The sequence below is a fragment of the Sus scrofa genome, chromosome 18 (assembly GCF_000003025.6).
Source record: "Sus scrofa isolate TJ Tabasco breed Duroc chromosome 18, Sscrofa11.1, whole genome shotgun sequence".
NCBI lineage: Eukaryota > Metazoa > Chordata > Mammalia > Artiodactyla > Suidae > Sus > Sus scrofa.
Genome location: NC_010460.4, coordinates 9,079,644 through 9,102,777, shown reverse-complemented (window position 1 = coordinate 9,102,777; position 23,134 = coordinate 9,079,644). Strand labels below are relative to the sequence as shown.

General features: G+C 39.6%; 1 protein-coding gene across 9 annotated transcripts in view; it reads right to left on the bottom strand.

Annotated features, from left to right (window-relative positions):
• The window catches only part of BRAF (B-Raf proto-oncogene, serine/threonine kinase), a 174,596-nt gene that overhangs the window by 29,781 nt on the left and 121,681 nt on the right, over positions 1 to 23,134 (bottom strand). For 8 of the 9 annotated variants that reach the window (XR_002340233.1, XM_021078584.1, XM_021078585.1 and 5 more), the window contains 4 exons: positions 20,053 to 20,137; positions 18,462 to 18,638; positions 3,314 to 3,360; positions 2,117 to 2,235 (listed from right to left, as the gene is read on the bottom strand). Coding sequence is in view for 7 of the 9 variants with exons in the window: in XM_021078584.1 (XP_020934243.1) it covers positions 2,117 to 2,235; positions 3,314 to 3,360; positions 18,462 to 18,638; positions 20,053 to 20,137 (428 nt within the window). In the remaining 2 variants the exon portion in view is untranslated. The remainder of the gene's footprint in view (positions 1 to 2,116; positions 2,236 to 3,313; positions 3,361 to 18,461; positions 18,639 to 20,052; positions 20,138 to 23,134) is intronic. The other variant, XR_002340234.1, reaches the window with a different exon arrangement.

Here is a 23,134-nt window from a genome sequence, read left to right as displayed (position 1 = left end):
CTAATCTCTTGTCTTATAACTCAGCTTGGTGGAATAAAGGATGAATTCATCAACCAGGTGTCAATAAGAAAGAAATTAAAAGAAAAAAATAAAACTTCATGTATAATAGTCTAAAAACTATATAAACTAAGATTTTTGGAAAAGGACAAACCTAGAGACTTGACTGAACCTAACTTTCCTACACTAGTTAAAATAAACACACATTTAAAACATGTATCAACTGTTTCTTTATAATTTTAGATTTTGTGATTTTAGCAGTTAAAATTTGTCATCCCTCACTTCTTTGGATACACTGTTATTTTTGTTACAAGGTATATGATTTAAAGAGGTACTTGAGATCCAGATTACAATTCTTGATTAGCTTCTTGTTTATAATTATTAACAGTTAAATATATATCAAAGAAAAATATCTAGCTAGCCCTAATTATGAAATCCTAGAATTAGAAAATCTATTCAAAATCAACTAGTCTAATCCAACATTAAAGATGGAGAAACTTGAAGGAGGTCAAGAAAGGTCCAGGTTAAGAGTCAATCAGAGCACAAGGGCCCAGACCTCCTGCCTCCAAATCCAATGCCCACCTCCTACCCTGCCCCACTCACTTTAATGCCAATTATTACAGGAAATTATAGCCAAATTTAACCCTAGCCTTACTTTGATTAACTCAGAATCCTACCTTGGAATGCCCTTCTTGGGAACACTACAGATAAGTCTGGGGAATTTAGGCAAGTGTGGCTTTGAAACCCCTTGTAGATTTTTTATTCCCAGCAGGGTGTCCCAAAGTCTTAGTGCAGATTCAGTTATTTAAAGCTTAAGACTGCACCTTAGTTTCCTCTATGGCACATTAGGTTAAGGATCCATTGAAGCATGGGCTTGACCTCCAGCCTGGCACAGTGAGGTAAGGATCCAGCATTGCAGCAGTTGCAGCTCGGAGTCAATCCCTAGCCAGGGAACTTCCACATGGGATGGGTGTGACCAAAACAAACAAGCAAAAAAACTCCACTGCACCCTGTTTTGGGACACCCTACATTCAGCTTAGAGCAGAGGTTCTCAGACTTCTTAGTCTCAGGGTTCTTTCAGTCTTAAAAATCAAGGATCTTCTGTTTATGGGGATTATATTTATCACATTAAAACTTAAATGAGGAACTGTTAAAATATTTATTAATTTTTAAATAATGAAACCATTAAGTGTTGATACAAATCAACCATTTTTTAAAAATGAAAAGTAACTATATTTTCAAAAACAAAGTTTAGTGAGAAGAAAGGTACTGCGATTCATTTTGACTGGTTTTACCCCAGCCAGCTAGGGTCCCATATTTGCTTCTGCATTCAATCTATTGTGATGTGTTGAAGAATAGGAAGAAAAATCTCATCTCACACAGGACGACTCTGGGGACTTCTGAAAGGGTCTTATGGATCCCTCTGAGAACTGTTGGCTTAGGAACGATTCCTATGACTGTCCTCACAGCCTGCTGAAAGTAACTACATAGAAGCTTTAGTTCCTTTTTATAACTTCTCTTTCTTCTGTTCCACAAATCAGAAACAGGAATAAAGAGAAAGAGCTACACAGGGCAGCACAAGGCTGACAGTGTTAAAAATCCACCTTTCATTTTTCTTTTTGTCTTTCTACTCCCAGCTGCCCATGATTATATGGTTCTTTCTAGTTGAAAGGAAGTAACTTTCCAATTTAGGCTTAAATAAAACTGTGAAACAGCCTCTTTTAAAAAGGAGTAGTTCTTTTAGTAAAACCTTAATAACTGCTGTAGATCACACCTGCTTAAATTGCATGCTTTTTTTTTTTTTTTTCCCCTGAAACAGGGTACACAGAACATTTTGAACGCAAAATATTTTAAGGAGATAATTCTGAATAAAACTTAAAACAGTGTTTATAAAATATGTAATTTCTGTTTGGAATATACTGAAACTGGTTTCATAATATTCTAAGACAAAGAAAAAAGTTAAAATCTATTTATATTAAAAAAAAGATCAACATCGACTTTTCTGAATACTAAGAACTATGAAAATACTATAGTTGAAATCTTCAGTGACTTTTTAGTAACTCAACAGCATCTCAGGGTCCACAAATTTAATTAATGGAGAAACAGCCTCAATTCTTACCATCCACAAAATGGATCCAGACAACTGTTCAAATTGATGGGACCCACTCCATCGAGATTTCACTGTGGCTAGACCAAAATCACCTATTTTTACTGTGAGGTCTTCATGAAGAAAAATATCTGAGGTGTAGTAAGTAAAGGAAAACAACAGATCTCATTTTCCTATCAAAGCAAAGCATTATGAAAATTTTAGGTAAGAGATGTAATTTCTATAATTCTATCTATGATAGTCTTCAAAAAAGTATAGTTCTTCATATTCCCTTTTAAAGTTAATAAATATGTTTTTAAAATAATTAGTTCTGTTGGACTATATGACCTGCTTTTAAGATTTTTGATGCTTGAAATGTGGTAGGGTGAGGTGAGTTTTTTTTTTCTTCTAAGTTTATGGGAGACCTTGAAACTCTGCATTAGATTTTATCATTTTATTTATTTTTTTGTCTCTTGTCTTTTTAGGGCGGCACCCATGGCATAGGAAGGTTCCCAGGCTAGGGGTCAAATTGGAGCTGTAGCCACCAGCTTACAGCACAGCCACGGCCACAGCAACTCGGGATCCGAGCTGTGTCTGCGACCTACACCACAGCTCACAGCAACACTGGATCCTTAACCCACTGAGCAAGGCCAGGGATAGAACCCAGGTCCTCATGGATGCTAGTCAGGTTCGTTAACCATTAAGCCATGACAGGAACTCCTCCCCTTAGCATAGCCCAAATGTCCTTTTGGCACTTCTGGGAAAGCTGTAAAGGCTCTTCACTGGAATGAAGGCAAAGGGCAAACAGGATCTTAATCTGGGCTTATGGAATAAGAAGAAGAAATGTTTTTCTCACCTCATAGTTATATAACTTAGAGCCTTCACTTACATCTCAACTACCACTGTGTAAGGTTAGAACACTGAAAGAAACTAGTAAATAACTATAAAACTGTGCATTTTATAGTGTTTATAGAACATAAACAAGTAATCAAAGAGTCCTACTATCATAAAGACTTGAGAGATTTCTTTTGTAATGTTCAGCTGTTCAAAAACCAAAAGCAGGCTGTAGCACCTGGTACTACCACAGTCTTGTGCATACCCACTGATCAATTCCCTTTACGTGTATTACTGAACTTAGCAGGAAAACTGTTTTTACAGAGTGTGAAGACAAAATGCAGGAGAAAAGGTCAGGATGTTTTCAAACTTCGCAGACAAATTCAGGAAGGATACTATTACTCTTGAGGTCTCTGTGGATGATTGACTTGGCGTGTAAGTAACTGAAAAACAAAACATCATTTTAACCTGAGTAGGGCTAAATAAAGACTCTAGCCTCAGTATCCACAGAACACATTTAGGGGTGTAAATACTTATTTAGAATCATGATACAACTGCAAGCTGTATGTTGTGATAACCCCTTTACACAGAAATATTAAAATAGACTGCAAGTGAACTGAGGATTTTAGGAACATACTACCATTATGGTACAGACAAAATCTTTCCCATTAAACAACTGTATCTTTTACTATTTATCAATACAAACCTTCCACTCCAATCAAGACTATTTATCCAAGTCCTTTAAATATACCTCAGTATTTAAACCCACCTCTATGGGCAATGCCCCCCTCCCACAGCAAATTAACTTTCATTCTATTCTCTACAGAATCATACCTATTCTTTAACTAACTCCTGAAGCTTTTCCATGACTAACCTGACTGAAAGTGATCTTCCCCCGTTCAGTTATATATATAGTACTTATTGTAACAGCTTGATTCATGCATTTTTTTCTACCTGCCTATGTTTACTTTTTTTTTAGAATGTAAACTCTCTATTTGATAAAACCATTTAAAAAGTATTATATACTTTTTTAAATTAAACATTTAAAAAACTGAAGTATAGAGTTAATTTGCAATGTTGTGTTAGCTTCAGGTATACAGCAAAGTGATCTATCCATATATGCACACACATTATATATATATATATTCACACAGATACTATAGATTCTTTTTCAGATTCTTTTTTGTTGTAAGCTATTACAAGACATTTAATATAGTTCCCTGAGCTATACAGTAGGTCCTTGTTGTCTAACTATTTTATAGACAGTAGTGTGTATATGTTAATCCTAAACTCCTAATTTAGCCCCTTCCTAAAAGTAGCGTCATATATTTGTAAAATATTTTCTTAAAACTAGTGAGGAGCAAAAAAAAAAAAAAAACAAAAAACTAGTGAGGAGCTAAATTTCTTTTTTTTTTTGGTCTTTCTGCCTTTACGTGAGCCACTCCCGCGGCATATGGAGGTTCCCGGGCTAGGGGTCGAATCGGAGCTGTAGCTGCCAGCCTACACCAGAGCCACAGCAACGCAGGATCCGAGCTGCGTCTGCGACCTACACCACAGCTCACGGCAACGCCGGATCATTAACCCACTGAGCAAGGGCAGGGACTGAACCCGCCACCTCATGGCTCCTAGTCGGATTCGTTAACCACTGCGCCATGACGGGAACTCCCTAAATTTCTAACGTAATGGCTACACTGAGTCTATTTCAAAGTCAATAGGTTTAAATCATTCATTACCCCTAAAAATGGCCTCAGTTGAGTTTATTGAGGGAAAGAGCTGTGTCTGGTTTATTTCTATTTATCTCCAGTGCCTAGTAGAATGTCTAGCGTGTAGTAGGTATTCGGTACATGTCTGTTCTTTCAATGACAATGAGGTGCATATAATGGTTATAGTCAAGGTTATTTTTCTTCATTTAATACTGGAGAGAACAGATATATGAGATTTCTCAATTTGACAATAACCATTAGGAAGTAAATTCTGCCTTAAAATCAAACTTTTAAATTCAAATGCTATAATCAAAATTATGTAATGGACAGTTAAAAGTGAAAGATTTGCAAATAATTAAGTTTATTATTTATGCTCTCTCATCTTCAATTAAATTTCCTTGCCCAGAGATCAAGATTTTAAAACTTTTTTTCTCAATTTTTTTTTAAGATTCCTATTTAGATAAAGTAACTCTTTCTCCTCTATTCTCTCACATGATACTGTTTATTTCCTTCACAGCATTTATCACAATCTGAAATTATCTTGTCATGATTTTCTGGGCCCACTGTTAATGTACACCATTACACTGTCACTCTTCCACTGAAAGAAAACGTGATGTCAGTTACAGGCCTTCTTTGTTTAAAAAGTTCTTCAGCAACATAGAAAGGTATAAACAGATGGAGAAAAACGAGTCTCAGTCAAAAGGCTCTTCAAGATGGGGAGACCTTACAGTTATTAGAAAGAAAAGGGGCTAAATGGTCATGGGGTTGGGAGTGAAGCTCGGGTTTCCAGCCGGAGATACGGTATTCAGTGCACAGAAAAGTCTGGTTGTCTCCTCTGAGATAAAAAACACCACTAACAACAACAAATGGGTGATACATCTGAAAACATGGAGGAGGTATGATGAAGTTACAAGACGGGAAGATAAAAGTATTCTTTTTTTTTTTTTTTCTTTTTGCCTTTCCTAGGGCCACTCCTGCAGCATATGGAGGTTCGCAGGCTAGGGCGATTCAACAATCGGAGCTACAGCTGCCGGCCTACACCACAGCCACAGCAATGTGGGATCCAAGCCGCATCTGTGACCTACACCACAGCTCACACCAACACCGGATCCTTAGCCGGATCCTTAACCCACTGAGCAAGGCCAGGGATCGTACCTGAAACCTCATGGTTCCTAGTCGGATTCGTTTCCACTGGGCCATGGTGGGAACTCTCAGAATCATTTAATATTAAAGCTGGAAAACAATCTAACAAAATTTGTTCTCTCTGTTACTTCTTTCAAGGTTTTACCCAAGATTTAGTTTTTCAACATTTTTTAGGACCATAATATGATACCCTCAAAGTAAATACAATGCTCTAGATTTGATCTGATCAACACAAACTAGAGTGAGATTCTCATCTTCACCCTCCCTGTGAATGTAAGACCTGAAACCATAAAACTAGAAGAAAACATAGGCCCGATAAGCTCCTTGACAATTGGTCTTGATGATTTGTTTGGGTTTGACACCAAAAGCAAAGAGAACAAAAGCAAAAACAAACAAGTGAGACAACATCAAACCAAAAGCTTCTGCACAGCACAGGAAACCACCAAAAAACTGAAAAGGCAACCTACCAATGGGGAGAAAATATGTGCAAATCATACATCTGATAAAGGGATATCTAAAAAATACAAAGAACTCAATGGCAAAACCCCCAATCTATTTTTAAGAACAGACATTTTTCCAACGAAGACACACAGATGGCCAGGAGGTACAGGAAAAGGCATTCAACATCACCATCACCAGGGAAATGCAAGTCAGACCCACAAGGAGACAGCACCTCGCATCTGTCAGAACGGCTGTTATCAAAAAGATCAGAAAGAACAAGCACTGGCGGGAAGCAGAGAAAGGGGAATCTTTGCGTCCTGTTGATGATAAATACCTGCAGCCGCTATAGAAAACACAATGGAAGTTCCTCAAAAAATTAAAAACAGAATTACCATATGAACTAGCAATCCAAATTCTGGGTATATATCCAAAAATTCTACAATCCGGATCTCAAAGAGATACCTGCACCCTCATGTTTACTGCAGCATTATTCACGACAACGAAGACACGGAAACAACCTAAGTGTCCATGAATAGATGAAGAAAATGTGACACATACAAATGAGAATATTATTCAGCCAAAAAAAGAAGGAAATCCTGCCGTCTGAGACAACATGGATGGAACTTGAGGGCATTATGCTAAGTGAAATAAGTCAGAAAGACAAATACTGTATTATCTCACATGCGGAATCTCAAAAAACAAAGGGACCGTCCCCCCACCTCCCGCCACTCATTTTCATCTTCCTTATGGTGGGAAAAAAACCGTTTATTGAACCATTTCCTGGAGTTCCCGTCATGGCTTAGTGGTTAATGAATCCGACTAGGAAGCGTGAGGTTGCGGGTTTGATCCCTGGCCTTGCTCAGTGTGTTAAGGATCCGGTGTTGCCGTGAGCTGTGGTGTAGGTCGCAGACTCGGCTCGGATCCTGCGTTGCTGTGGCTCTGGCATAGGCTGGGGGCTACAGCTCCGATTCTACCCCTAGTCTGGGAACCTCCACATGCCATGGGAGCGGCCCTAGAAAAGGCAAAAAGACCAAAAAATAAAAAATAAAAAAATAAAAAAATTCCTGCATTTGACATTTGTATACTTCGCTTTTTTGGACCTGGGTAAGATTTCATATTTTGTAGACATGACCTACAATTTCAGTTTATTAAAATTTTAGTTTTCACTGAAAAATAAATTTTAAAAGATCAGCATGTTAATGATGGCCTCATTTAAGTTATCTGTAAATACACTAGTCATATTCAAGAGAGGAATGACATAAAAATCTCCTTCTAGCTTAAGAGCTTCAGGTATGATAAATATATAGCTATGACCCTAGTTAAATTCTTCATGTATGTCATGTATCTCTCTTATCCTCAAGAATACCATGAGAGAGATTATTCAAATACCTTGCTGAAATTCAAATGTCATGCCTACATCAGTTGCCCAACATACCAGTCTACTCTATTTATAAAAGCCTCAAGCTTTTCTCAAAGTTCCTGCTTTTTTTGACTTTTTTTTTTTTTTTTTTGGCTGAACCCGCAACACATGGAAGTTCCTGGGCCAGGGACAGAATTTGACCTGCAGTTGCAACGTACACCACAACTTGCAGCAATGCTGGATCCTTAACCCACTGTGTGGGGACAAGGATTGATCCCTCACCACCACAAAAACAAGAAGGGATCTTAACCCACTTTGCCACAGTGGGAACCCCTATTTTTAACTATTTCTAAAATCAAATAACTGGCCTACACAGACATTAGCATTTCAGTCCTCTTTCATCTAATAACTACATAATTTCAAAAAAGTTCATCGGACTTCACACAGCAAGCTGCAACTCTTCTCAGACACCAACAGAGAATTTAACTAGGTGATTGTACTAGTATAATGGTGGTGATGAGGTGTTATTTTATCCAAATACAGCTTCCATTCTACTTTGATACCCTCCACTCCCCTCATAATCACAATGTGGAATGTGAGCAAGATTAAAGAGAATGTCATCCTGCTACTCCTGGGTAGGCAGTAATCATTTACCACTTTAAAATAAATGGAGTTCATATATACTTTTCAGCGGTTCACAGTAGTGTAAATTCTACTTTTACTTAGATTTTTTCACTTGATCTTGCCTTTTTCTTTCTGTTTTGCTTGTTTGTTTTTGCTTTTTTAGGGCCACACCCACGGCGTATGGAAGTTCCCAGGTGAGGGATCAAACTGGCTACAGCTGCTGGCCTAAAAGCAATAGTTTCTTTCGAAAAGTAAAAGTTCTGAATCTTGATGAAGTCCAATTTATGAATTTTTTTTCTTTTTCTTTTATGGTCTTTATTTTTTGAAGAAACCTTTCCTATCTTTAGGCTACAAAGATTTACACCTATGTAGGCCTGTGGCTAAAGCTCTGATTTGACCCCTAGCCTGGGAACCTCCACGGGTGTGGCCCTTAAAAGACAAAAAAATCCCCCCAAAAAACCAATATTGAGTTTTCTAGTCCATGAATATGCCATTTGTATATCTTTTGCAGGTCCCAGCTAAGAAACAAACAAACATACAAATTTCGCCCTGAAAGTCCTTTAATTTTGTTCTTTTTCATAACTGTCTTGACTACCTTAACCACTGCATTTCCATATACATTTTAGGGTCAACTGGTGAATTTCTACAAATAATTTCCCTCTTTTGAAAATACTCTCATCATAGTTCTTTAAGAACAGCACTGGCCTGAAGATAAAAAATGAAAATGCATTGTAAACATGGAATATCATATGGATGGAAGAGCAAAAACCATGCTATCCTCTTTTCCTTTGTCTTTTTCTTTTCTGGCTGTGCTTGTGGCATGGGGAAGATCCTGGGCCAGAGATCAATGGGAATTATGCTGATGAGAAAACCAGAGCCCACAGGACCTAAGCGACATGACCAGAGAGGAATAGTGGAAAGGGCATGGTTTTTTGCTTGTTTGCTTTTTAGGGTCTCACCTGGGGCATGTGGAAGTTCCCAGGCTAGGAGCTGAATCGGAGCTACAGCTGCCGGCCTACACCACAGCCAATGCAACATGGGATCCAAGACATGTATGGGACTTATACCACAGCTCATGGCAACACCAGATCCTTGACCCAATGAGGGAGGTCAGGGATCGAACCTGTGTCCTCATGGATACTAGTTGGGTTCATTACCACTGAGCTACAATGGGAACTCCAAGGTCATAGATTTTGAGTGTACAGGTTTGGGTCTGAAATCCAACCATGTCACTTACTAGCCATATGACTTTGGGTATATGACATAATTTCTCTAAGCTCTGGTTCCTAAACTGTAAAATGGAGAGCATAATGTTTACCTTCACTGGTTATTTCTTTCATTTATTATTTATTTATTTATTTAGCTTTTCAGGGCTGCACCCGAGGCATATGGAGGCTCCCAGGCTAGGGGTCGAACTGGAACTACAGCTGCCGTCTACACCACAGCCACAGGAATGCCAGATACAGGCCGCATCTACTACACGACAGCTCACAACAATGCCAGATCCTTAACCCACTGAGCGAGGCCTGGGGTCAAACCTGCAACCTCATGGTTACTAGTCAGATTCATTTCCACTGAGCCACGATGGGAACTCCTCTTTCATTTAACACGATTTATTGAAAGCCCACTATGTTCTATGCAACAATGGTTCTAAGTCTTGGAGATAAAGCAGAAAATCCCTATCCTCACGGGGCTTGTATGTTAGTATGGAATATAGAATATAAAAAAGATGTAGCAATAGAATATATAGTACTGTACAGGTGGGAGACAGAAAATGCTAAGTTGCAGGGGTTGTAATTTAGGCCAGGGAAGGCCTCTCTTCAAAGGACATTTTGAGTAAAGATTCAAAGGAAGGGAGGGAGAGAGTCATACAGACGTGGGATAAAAACACAGCAGGCAGAGAGACTAGCAAGGACAAAGTCCTAAGGCAGGTGTATGCTTCCCATGATCTACGAATGACAGAGAAGCCAAACTGGCTCAGAACAGAAAACGAGGGAGAAGAGTAGTAAATGAGCTGAGAGAGGTAATAGAAATTGGGCTGTGGGGGAGGGAGGGTTTCGGTGCTGGTCACGTTGAGAAGAGACTATCATAAGGACTGTGGGTTCCTCTCTGCATGAAATGTGAAGGCAATGGAGAAGCAGAGGAGCCACAGAATTTGACCTAAGTCTTAAAAGGATCACTCTGGCTGCTGTGTTGAGAATAAATGAAAGGTGGGTATAAGTGTGGAAGCAAGGCACTAACCTAGTGAAGAGATAAATCTTTTGTTTTTGTTTTTCTTTTTATGCTCACACCCACAGCATATGGAAGTTCCCAGGCCAGGGACTGAATCAGTCACAGGTGCAGCAACATCGGATCCCTGACCCACTGTGCTGCACCAGGGATCAAACTCGCATTTCTGCAGCGACCTGAGCTGCAGCTGTCAGATTCTTTTTTTTTTTTTTTTAATTTATTTGTTTATTTTTGTCTTTTTGCCTTTTCTAGGGCAGCTCCCATGGCATATGGAGGTTCCCAGGCTAGGGGCTGAATTGGAGCTGTAGCTGCCGGCCTATGCCAGAGCCACAGCAACGCAGGATCCAAGCCACGTCTGCAACCTACACCACGGCTCACAGCAACAGTGGATCCTTAACCCACTGAGCAAGGCCGGGGACCAAAACCGCAACCTCATGGTTTCTAGTCGGATTTGTTAATCACCGCACCACGACGGGAACTCCTGTTGGATTCTTAACCCACTTCGCCACAGCTGGAACTCCAAGATAACTGTGGTTTGAATTCAGGTGATAGCAAAACAGGTGATGAGAAGTCGTAAGATTCTAAATATATTTTAAAGATAGAACCAACAGGATCTCATTAATAGACTGGTTGTGTAGTGTGAAAAAAAGAGGTCACAAATTCAGTACAAAACGTGAGACATCCGCAGTTGGAAGAAGAAAGCTGCCAGTTACTGAGATGCAAAGGGTGTAGGAAGGGCAGGCTTGAGGGAAAAGATTAGGACCTAAATATTAGACATATGAAATTTGAGATGTCCTTTAGACAATCAAGTGATGGTGAGCAGTTAGATACGCTAGTCTGGAGTTCAGAGCAAATGAACTGGCTGGAGACTGGCATTGAAATGCTAATTAAATGGCACTTTGAGTCATAAAACTGGATGAGATCACAGAGGGAATGTAATCCTTGGACTATTCTAATATTGAGAGGTTAGAGAGCTGAAAAACTAGATGAGAAGAACAGATGTAAAGTAGAAGGAAACTCAGGAGAATATGATTTAAAGCAGTGCTTCTTAAACTGTAGTATCAACACAAATCACTTAGGGAGCTTGTTAAAATACAGCCTTCAATTCAAAGACCTGGGGTGGTACCTAAAACTCAACATTTTAAAAAGGCTCCCAGGTGGTAGAGATGTTACTCAGACCACATTCTTAGTAATAAGGGATCAAGAAGGGGTTTCATGAAGAAGAGTGTGATTAACTGCATCATGTACCTGATGGGTCAAACAGATGAAGGGCTGAGTATGTAACCACTAGCACTAGCAACATGGTAACTATCTCATTCAGAGATATTTCACTGACATGTCAGGGCCAAAAGCCTGATTGGAGTGGGGTCCAAGATAAAAGGGGAGGAAATAAATTAGAGTGAATATCAACAACTCTTGTGAGAAGTTTCACTGTAAAAGAAAAAAGAGGAGTGAGGTGATAGCTTGAGAGGGAAGTGGGATCAAGGAAGGGACCTCCACAACTTTTTTTTTCTTTATAAGGCCGCACCCGTGGCATACGGAAGTTTCTAGGCTAGGGGTTGAATTGGAGCTGCAGCCACAGCAACGCCAGACCTGAGCTGAGTCTGCGACCTACACCATGGCTCATGGCAACGCCAGATCCTCAAGCCACTGAGGAAGGCCAGGGATCGAACCCACCACCTCATGGTTCCTAGTCGGATTCGTTAACCAATGAGCCATGACAGGAACTCCTGCAGTTAGATTCTTAACCCACTGCGCCACAGTGTAAGTCCTAAAGTCCCTCTGTCTCTTTTTTTTGTCTTTCTTTTAGGGCCTCACCTGCAGTATATGGGGCCCAATCGGAGCTGTAGTCACCAGCCTATGCCACAGCTACAGCAATGCGATATCCGAGCTGCGTCTGCAACCTACACAATAGCTCATGGCAGCACTGCATCCTCAACCCTCTGAGCAAGGTCAGGGATCGAACCTGAGTCCTCATGGATGCCGGTCGGGTTTGTTAACCACTGAGCCACGACGGGAACGCCTCTTCTTCCTTTTTTTTTTTTTGCTTTTTAGGGCTGCGCTTGTAGCATATCCAAGTTCCCAGTCTAGCGGGTGAGCTGGAGCTGCAGATGCTGGCCTACACCACAGCCATCGCAACACCTGATCCAAGCTGTGTCTGTGACCTACACCACAGTTCATGGCAATGCTGGATCTTTAACCTACTGGGAGAGGCCGGGGATCGAACCCGTATCCTCATGGATACCAGTCAGGTTTGCTACCACTGAGCCACAAGTGAGAACTCCCAGTAAATTTTCTAATAAAGCTAAATTTAAAATTATATAATAAATATTAGGCTTTAGTGAAAAGTCCTGCAAATGATATGACAGGCAATTCCTGAGATTTCTTTACTAATATTATTCTTAAAATATCCTGGTCCTTACGCAGAATCAATGACTGTCAGGTGAGAAGGTGATACAGATACTACATGAACCCTGTTTCCTAACAGTGAATCTTTCAATATCTATCTACCCCTGGAATAGGTCTGCTCTTGGAGTTCCCATCATGGCTCAGTGGAAACAAATCCAACTAGCATCCATGAGGATGCAGGTTCGATCCCTGGCCTTGCTTAGTTGGTTAAGGATCTGGTGTTGCTGTGAGCTATGGTGTAGGCCAGCAGCTACAACTCTGATTCAACCCCTAGCCTGGGAACCTCAGTAGGCTGCTGGTGTGGCCCGAAAAAGACCAAAAAAAAAAAAAAAAAAAAAAAAGAATAGCTCTGCTCTCTTAAAGTTAACCTAGGAATCAGAAATAATCTTTTACTGAGGAGGGAAGACCGAACCACACAGGAAAAATGTCACCTAACCACCATATGCTTATATTCTGTAATCCAATTAAGGTGACACATTTGAATGTCCTAATGATTCAACCTTCCTAATTACTAAACATTTTATCTTATGAATGACCACGACCCCAGGACTTTATACAATGAATTAGTATGCTCTTGTTCTGCTTATACCCTGTGACTTCATTTTCTTTTTTTCTTTTTTGACCACACCTAGTAGTATGTGGGAATTACTGGGCCAGGGATTGAAGCTGTACCACAGCTTGACAATGCTTGATCCTTAACCTGCTGTGCCACAAGAAAACTCCTACTTTGTGATTTTAGAATAAGTTTTGGAAAGTAGTCAGAAAAGATGACTTTCAACAGGATCTGGAAATCATTCAGGGAGTAGATTATTTAAAACGAAGCCTTTGCAGAAGTACATTATTAAGCAGCTATTGAGTCTATGGGAGTCCTCTTGGGCACAGCAGGTTAAGGATCTGACACTGTCACTGCAGTGGCTTGGGTTGCTGCTGTGGTATGGGTTTGATCCGTAGTCTAGGAACTTCCATATGCTGTGGGCACAGCCAAAAAAATTTTTAAAATAAAATAAAAACAAGCAAATTAAAAAAAAAAAAAGGTCTATGGATTTACTGCTCAGCTACATCTAGCTTGTTCTTTCCTTTGTGAAATGATGGTAGAGGTCGGTGGAAAAAGAATTCTACATTCAAAAGTTTAAATTGACTGTAATTTTTCAGTATATTATAAATTTTAACATTTTTTCTTTATCTGAATATTCCTTATAAAGCATCTGTTCTTATTTCATGGATAGAAAATCTTCTACCTTTGAGGAAACGGATAGGATTGTGGGTTTTTGTTTTTTTTGGGTTTTTTTGGAGGGGGGAATCTCTCCTCCTTGCCCTGAGTGTGTTTACTCCTGGTTGTCTTTTCCCCATTTGGTCTCTCTCATCGGCATCAGAGACCTGTCCTCTGATGTCTGGTATTTGGGAGATAATTTGTCTTTACTCAGACTAGGTGAGACTAAAAAGATGTCTGAAAGCTCTGAGCACACAGACGGGCTTCTTGCTTTTGAGCTCCCATGCACGCTCATCTAGGCAGAATTCCTGGGTCTTTCCTCTGGCTGGTAAGATTTCTCAGAGAAGACTCTTCCAAGCTCCTGCCCAAAGAGGAAGGTTTGGCTGCTAGCACTCGGGGAGTCAAATGAAAAGACAGTGCTGGGGACGCTGCATTCATCCCTTGGTAGGCGGTCACTCAACGTCCTCTGTCCCTACCATTTCCCTGTGTTTCCTGTCCAGAGATCTTTGTATCTCCCCTTTCCAGAGAATACATTTCCAGTGTACTGCCAGGTAGGGAAGGGTGAGCCACCCAGAGGTGCAGAGCAGGAGAAGGGATTTAGAGAAACATTTCAGACAGGCTTTTTCATTTATGCACTCTTCCTCCTCTGGAGATAACATCACACTGCCAGTTTCTAAGACTTGAGGATTCTGCCGTATAAATCAGGTTCGTTTTCATTTCCCCATTGCCAACTAATAATCTGGTTTTTTGGGGGGTATGCCACATCCACTATCACTTCCCCATATGCTTTCTAGCTTCTAAAATGTTATTGCTACTTTTATCTTCCTCTCCATTATCTCTATTTTTATATGATCATGCTTTTACAAAAAAAATCATTATTACAGTTTTAGTGGCATTTCAAGAGAGCAAAAATCTGTCACTTAAATGTGAAAACCACACACCATTTCAATAAGAAGATTTTCAATCTGCCAAAAAGATTGGAGAAACTAAAAATGTGCTGGTGCATTTAACCAGTTGCACATATTTTCTTAAAAAGAATTGAAAGGGAAAAAAGGAAACTGTATCTTCTTTGGTTAATTTTAAGCTGGTAAAAAGTAATAATAATAATCTGGGAATTCCTGTCATGGCACAGCAGAAATGAATCCGACTAGGAACCATGAGGCTGAGGGTTCGATCCCTGGGCTTGCTCAAGTGGGTCAAGGATCCGGCGTTGCCATGAGCTGTGGTGTAGGTCGCAGATGCAGCTCGGATCCTGCATTGCTGTGGCTCTGGCACAGGCTGGCAGCTGTAGCTCTGATTAGACCCCTAGCCTGGGAACCTCCATATGCCAAGGCTGCGGCCCTAAAAATAATAATAATAATCTGTTGGAAGGCTTAAATTGTATAACTAATACTTTTTCATCCATTAAAATATAGAATAAACTTGTAGGATGATGTACCTTCACAGCCAGATACACTCATCGTAGTAAGATTTACTTAAAAATGTGAGCAAAGTATTTCAAGAGTAAATAAAGAGATGTAAAGTTTTATACTTACAGATTCTGAGCTGTAAAGCAATGGGAAATACTGCCTCTTCACTAACTATCCCCAGACTACAGAACTATTCCAATTTGACAGTCGTCTTCTCTACCGCCACTTCTCGTTTTAACACTGGCACTTCATGCCACATCACTGTTTCTAAAGCAATTTTTAATACCATTCAATTCTGCCGCCTCTCTGTAGAGCAAAAGCCTTTTCCTCTCTCTTATTCTTTAATTACTTCTTTGACTATTTTTCCTTTCCTTGACATTTCTCAGTTTTGATATGAGAAGGATTTGGCTGCTTTCTCTTCTGGAAGGTAAACTTCTCAAGAATATGCAGTTGTGTGGATTCATTCTTTCATTTCTTAATTCTTACCTATCTCAGCCCAGGCCTTGCTCTAGGCATCAGAGATAAAACAATGAACAAAACAAGAGCACTGCCATGTACAGCTTGTATTCTAGTGGGGATGACAGACAATAATTAACAAACATGTCATATGGAGTTGGGTGTTAAAAACAAGAATGGGGTATAGAGGGACAGAGTGGGTAGGAACATGTTAATTATATAATGTGACTGGAAAAGTCTTCCTTTAAAAGGCAACATGTGGGAGTTCCTGTTGTCACACAGCAGAAACAAGTCTGACTAGGAACCATGAGGTTACGGATTTGATCCCTGGCCTTGCTCAGTAGATTAAGGATCCGGTGTTGCCGTGAGCTGTGGTGTAGTTCGCAGACGCTGCTTGGATCCCACGTTGCTGTGGCTGTGGTGTAGGCCGGCAGGTGTAGTTCCGATTAGAACCCAGGCCTGGGAACCTCCATATGTCGTGGGTGTGGCCCTAAAAAAAAAACGCAACATGTGAACAGAGACATGAGAGAAGCTCTATGAATATTTGTGGCAAAAGTACTTATCCCAGAAAGAGAAAAGTACAAAGGCCCTGAGCAAAGAACACGCTTGGCCTGCGGAAGGAATAGCAAGAGACCGGAGGGGTGGGAACAGAAAGAACCTTTTTTCTCTCTCAATGTTCACTATTCGGACCATGGTTTACTTTTCACAAGATTTAATGTAACCCTTTGGATTTGCACAGATTCAGATTCTAACTTTTTTTTTTTTTTTTTTTTTTTTGGCTTTTTAGGGCTGCACTTGCAGCACATGGAGGTTCCCAGGCTAAGAGTTAAATCGGAGCTGTAGCTCTTGGCCTACACCAAAGCTCATGGCAATGCCAGCAGATTCTAACTTACATGAAAAGTGGAATTGTTTTAAAGTCTATTGGATGAGTGGGAATATTTCTGAAGGAGGTAATAATTTCCTGGAATAAGGATTTTGGTTGAACACAGGCTTATAAACAATCTAAATTACAGATATATTGCCTAGTTTTGAGACGGAGAGGGTGGGACAATGGAAAGATATGAGAGCTAGACCTGGTTTTGAGTCTTGCTTCTAGCTTATTTGCTATAAAATATCTTGAGTCAGAGTTTTATGTATTAATTAGTACATACATACTCTTTTACCTTTTTATGCTAATTTTTGTAATGCAAAAGTAGTATAGTAGTTTTGGAGAAAGAATAAGGGCTTGGGAGTAAAAAACTCTGAGTTAAACAGTTTTGTTGCTGTTAATTAAATGTATAGCCTTAGACAAGTCATTTCTAGAAGCCTCAGTTTCCTTAACTGTAAACAGAAAATAAAAAGTATTTACTTCATGACATTATAAAGATCAAATGACATAACGACCTCAGCATGTGAACGCCATTTGTATACAATAAAATATTGAAATAAGATACATGCATATTTTAAACTATCCATAGTTTTTAAATTTATATTTTACTAAAAATTTTTGTTTGATTTTTGTCTTTTTAGGGCCACACCTGCGGCATATAGAAGTTCCCAGACTAGAGGTCGAATTGGAGCTGTAGCCACCAGCCTACACCATAGCCATAGCAACATGAGATCTGAGCTGTGTCTGCAACCTACACCAGAGCTCACTGCAATACCAGATCCTTAACCTGCTTAACCCGCTAATCGAGGCCAGGGATTGAACCCATGTACCCACAGATACTAGTCAGGTTCGTTAACCATTGAGCCAGGACAGGAACGCCTCAATTTTTTTATCTAAGTGCTTTCACAATTAATTTAATTTTACGTTTTTTTGGTTGGTTGGTTGTTTTCGCCATGCTTGTGGCATGTGGAAGTTCCTAGACCAGGGATTGAACCCAAACCACAGCACTGACCCAAGCCTCTGCAGTGACAATACCAGATCCTTAACCTACGGTACTGCAAGAGAGCTCCCAATTTTATCTTTTGATTTACCTATTTATTTGTATTTGGCATGCAAAACTTATTCTTCATAGTCGGTTTCCTATTGGCTTATGATAAATTTTATAAGGTAACTTTATCTCTTAAATTACACAGCAAAATTCAATGGATATGAACAAGTCACCTTGAAGTCCTTAAAAAGGACCAGAATTTTTGTTTTACTTTATATTTCATCTTATTTCATGCAGACGATTATTTTTCAGTAGAAAATATGTGCACACTGAGAAAATAGTCTGAAAGGATAACGAACAATCATTTTATATACTTCAATAACTGTTTATGAATTTTTAATGGGGTTTTATTTTTTTTGGCCAATATTTATCTTTTAAACCTTTATTGCTTAGCTAAATGACAGCATGCTCAACATAATTTGCAGTTACACATTTATTAATAAATATTTGATATATGTTTTGAAGATTGTACTATACTAGACTATATTTTATTTCTAATAGCATACTGCTAGGCCTTAGTTAAAAGTATCCACATGTAGCTGGATGGTAAATGAAAATGCAATTCAAAGTAACAGCTAAAACCTTTAAAATATCCTCAAGCCTTCAAAAGTAATTTATAAGAGATTAAACAAAATGGCACTTACTCCATGCCCTGTGCAGTCTGCCGTGCAATATCTATAAGTTTGATCATCTCGAATTTGGTCTCAATGATGTGGAGATGATGATATAAGCTGGAGCCCTCACACCACTGGGTAACAATAGCCAGTTGTGGCTTTGTTGAATAACCCATGAAGAGTAGGATATTCACATGTCGAGTTTTCCTGTAAAAAAGAAATGTGACAGTAATTGATAAACTTTAGCAAATCTTAAAAAATGGGGGCCAAAGCAGTCTACTTATCAGTAAGATGTGGTCAGAAAAACATATTTTTCAAAAGGGATTTCCCACTGTGGCTCAGCAGGTTAAGGACCCAATGCTCTTTCTGTGAGGACGCAGGTTTGATCCCTGGCTTCGCTCAGTGGGTTAAGGATCTGGCATTGCTGTGAGTTATGGCATAGGTTGCAGATACAGCTAGGATCTTGTGTTGCTGTGGCTGTGGTGAAGGCCAGCAGCTATAGCTCTGATTTGACCCCTAGCCTGGAAATTTCCACATGCCACGGGTGCAGCCCTAAAAAGACAAAAATCAAGTCAAACCAAATAAAAATAAATAAAAAGAATAAATAAATCCTACCCTTTTCGTAAGCATCTTTTTTAATATACCTCTAGGGACATTAGGCACCTCTAGGGATACTTAAATACCTTAAAATATGGACTCTCATCAAATAGTCTGTAGCCTGTTTCCATTACTCTTTTTTTTGGCCACTCCATGGCATATGGAAGCTCCGGGCCAGGGATCCAATCCAAGTTGCAGCTGGAACCCACACCACATCTATGGCAATGCCGGATCCTTCACCCACTCTGCTAGGCCAGAGATTGAACTCCCACCCCTGCAGCTGCCTGAGCCACTGCAAAGACAACACCGATCTCACCGTGCCACAGTGGGAACTACTTTTTTTTTTTTTTTAAGTGAGTCTATTATTAGAAAATTTGGGAAGGAGTTCCTGTCATGGCACAGGGGAAACGAATCCAACTAGGAACCCATGAAGTTGCGGGTTTGATCCTTGGCCTTGCTCAGTGGGTCTGGTATTGTCGTGAGCTGTGGGGTAGGTCACAGACACGGCTTGGATCCTGCGTTGCTGTGGCTGTGGCACAGGCCGGCAGCTGTAGCTTCGACTGGACCCCTAGCCTGGGAACCTCCATATGCCATGGGTGCAGCCCTAACAAAAAAGAAAAAGAAAAAAAAATTGGAGTGAGATTGAGAAAAAAATCATTTTCCTACAACTTCCACCACTGGCTTCCCTGTCCTGCTCTCTGAAATAGAACAAATTATTTCCATAAATGGAAGTATTGCTGCTCGTGATCAGAACATTCTATTTCCATTAATTCATGCAAGAAATAATTTTTTCTAACAGCTACACCATATAATATTGCATACTAGCTAAAAGAATATGGTTAAAGATAAAATATACTCATACTTTAGTATAAATATACTCTGTTTATACTAAAGAGAAATAAAGATAAAATGCACTCTGTTTTATCCATTTTGAGTAAATCCATAAAGCTAACAGTGACCATCACTGGAAAACCCAAGTTGATAAAGATAACTTCTCTTTAAAATGTAAGTCATACAAGCTCACCTGAGTACTCCTACTTCATTTTTGAAGGCCTGTAACTGCTGAGGTGTGGGTGCTGTCACATTCAACATTTTCACTGCCACATCACCTAAAAGGAAATTGCCATTTCAAATGTCATTCCAATTTTTTTTAAAATTTAAAACTATAGAAAGCTCTGAGGTATTTTCATTAATTACCATAGCCTAAATCCATGCCATTATAAAACTGTAAATACATTATACCTTAACTTCCTAAACCGCATTAATTTTCTAAAGATAAAAACTAAACTAACAATAATATCCCTATACCAGTATTTAAAAATACCAATCTAAGAAAAGAGTCAATCTCATTTTCCCCCTGGAATTTAGCTTTAACCAATTAATGACTCATGATATTTTCCTGGTTATTTAACAAAATTAAATTAGGTGCATTCACAACTGAATGTTAAAAACTGCAGATGACAGGCCCCATGGAATTTGGCTGAAATAGAGAGCTATGATCTTCTTTTTCCTTTTTTTTTTTTTTGGCTTTTTGCTATTTCTTGGGCCGCTCCCGTAGCATATGGAGGTTCCCAGGCTAGGGGTCCAATCGGAGCTGTAGCCACAGGCCTATGCCAGAGCCACAGCAACGCGGGATCTGAGCCGCGTCTGCGACCTACACCACAGCTCACGGCAACGCCGGATCCTTAACCCACTAAGAAAGGGCAGGGACCGAACCCGCAACCTCATGGTTCTTAGTTGGATTCGTTAACCAGTGCGCCACGACGGGAACTCCTGATCTTCTTTTTCAGAGTAGTTAACATTTTTTTTTCAAATCCATGGATTACTTGTTTCTTTTCCTTAGGGAAATTATTAAAATTATAAAAAAAAACCTTTATGTGAGACAAGTAGTACTCTCACACAAGGCCAAAGGGTTTGTAAATTGGTACAGTCACTTGTAACACTGTTGGCAGTATCTACTCCGGGCCCCACAATTCTTCCCTAGTATATACCAACCCACATGGACACATGTTCACCAAACGACAGGTAGACTATTCATAGCAGCAGCATTCGTAATAGCTGCAAATTGAAAATTATTCAAATGCTTGTCACATAGTAGATAGAAAAAGAAATCATATTATAATGACACAATGAACACTACATAGAGAATGAATAACCTACAACTATATAATAATATAGATGAATTTTGTGTGAAAAGGGCCAGACACAAAGGAGTACATACTGTATTATTTCTGTTCAGGGGTTACCCCTGTGGGGTGGAGGGAATGAGGGGACTTTTAGAATGTGGTAGCTAGTATTCTACTTACTGAACAGAGGTGTTGACTTTGTGAGATTTCAGCTCCTTGTACACTTACGTACGGTTCTTTGCATGTATACTGTATTTCAATATAATTAAACTAAGATTCATTTTTCCTGATATTAAAGGGCTCACGGTAAAAAAAAAAAAAAAAAAAAAAATCAAACTTAAAATTACAAACTTAAATATTTTGGAGTTCCTGTCACGGCTCAGCGGTTAAGGAACCCGACTAGTATCCATGAGGACACAAGTTCGCCCCCTGGTCTCGCTCAGTGGGTTAAGAATTCGGCATTGCCGTGAGCTGTGGTGTAGGTCACAGATGCAACTGGGATCCTGTGTTGCTGTGGCTGTGGGGTAGGCTGGCAGCTACAGCTCCAATTTGATCCCTAGCCTGGGAACCTCCATATGCTGCAGGTGAGGCCCTAAAAAGACAGAAAGAAATTAAACATTTTGAAAGCATAAAGAAAAAAATTAAAATCTGCTATAATCACGTCACTCAGAAATGACCATTGTGGGAGTTCCCATCATGGCGCAGCGGAAACGAATCTGACTAGGAACCATGAGGGTGCATGTTCGATCCTTGGGATCCTTGGCCTTGCTCAGTAGGTTAAAGATCTGGTGTTGCTATGAGCTGTGGTGTAGGTCCAAGACTCTGCTCGGATCCCGCATTGCTGTGGCTGTGGCATAGGCTGGCAGCTGTAGCTCCAATCTAATCAACCCCTAGCCTGGGAACCTCCATGTGCGGCGAGTGCGGCCCTGAAAAAGCGGGGAGGGAAAAAAAAAAAAACCAACAGAAAAAATACATGTGTACTAAAATACTGATGGTCATTTACAAATTATGTTATATATATTTATATGTAGCATCATAGTATGGAATATCATATAGGCTGCTTTGTACAATATAGCACGGACACCTTTTTATATCAATATTGATCTACCATACCATGTTAATTTCTATATAATTATACATGGAGGTTATCTATTTATCCAATCCTCTATTAAGGGGCATTAAGTTCATTTCCATTTTTCATTAATATTAAATCTCTAATAAATATACTTGAACATACATGTGTTTGTTCCTATTCAATTACTTCCTCATTATAAAGTTCTATGTACTGTTGGCTCTATGTACATAATGCCAAACTGCCCTCCAGAAAATTTGTAGCAATTTATCTTCCCACCAGCAGCATTACAATCAAAACTCTAAATATGATGAATTAAAAAATATATTTCTCTATGTGATAGGCAAATAATGATTTTTTTTGTCTTTTTAGGGCCACACCCGCAGCATATGGAGGTTTCCAGGCTAGGGATCAAATTGGAGCTGTAGCCTCTGGCTTTCACCACAGTCATAGCAACGTGAGATCAGAGCCACATCTGCGACCTACACCTCAGCTCACTCAGCTCACGTCCAAATCCTAACCCACCCACTGAGCAAGGCCAGGGATCGAACCCATGTTCTTGTGGATGCTAGTCAGTTGTTAACTGCTGAGTCCCAATGGAACTCCTGTTTTTTATTTTTTGAATTTGCAATTCTTTCATGACTACTGAGGCTGAACATTTTTAATGTTTACTGGTCATTTCTTCCTTTGGTAAGTATTCTTTCTATACATTCACTTGTGGTTAATAATACAAATAAAATTACCGGCAGAAAGTCTTAGAAAAGAAAAAAAAACTGGGGGAACTAGCTCACCTGGAGGATCATCATATTTAAAAATTATTATTGCAGTACAATGATAGGATTGCTGGTAGCCATGAATTCAGTTTCTGCTTCCCATAATTTTGTTATAAACCTTTGGAGGACTCTTGC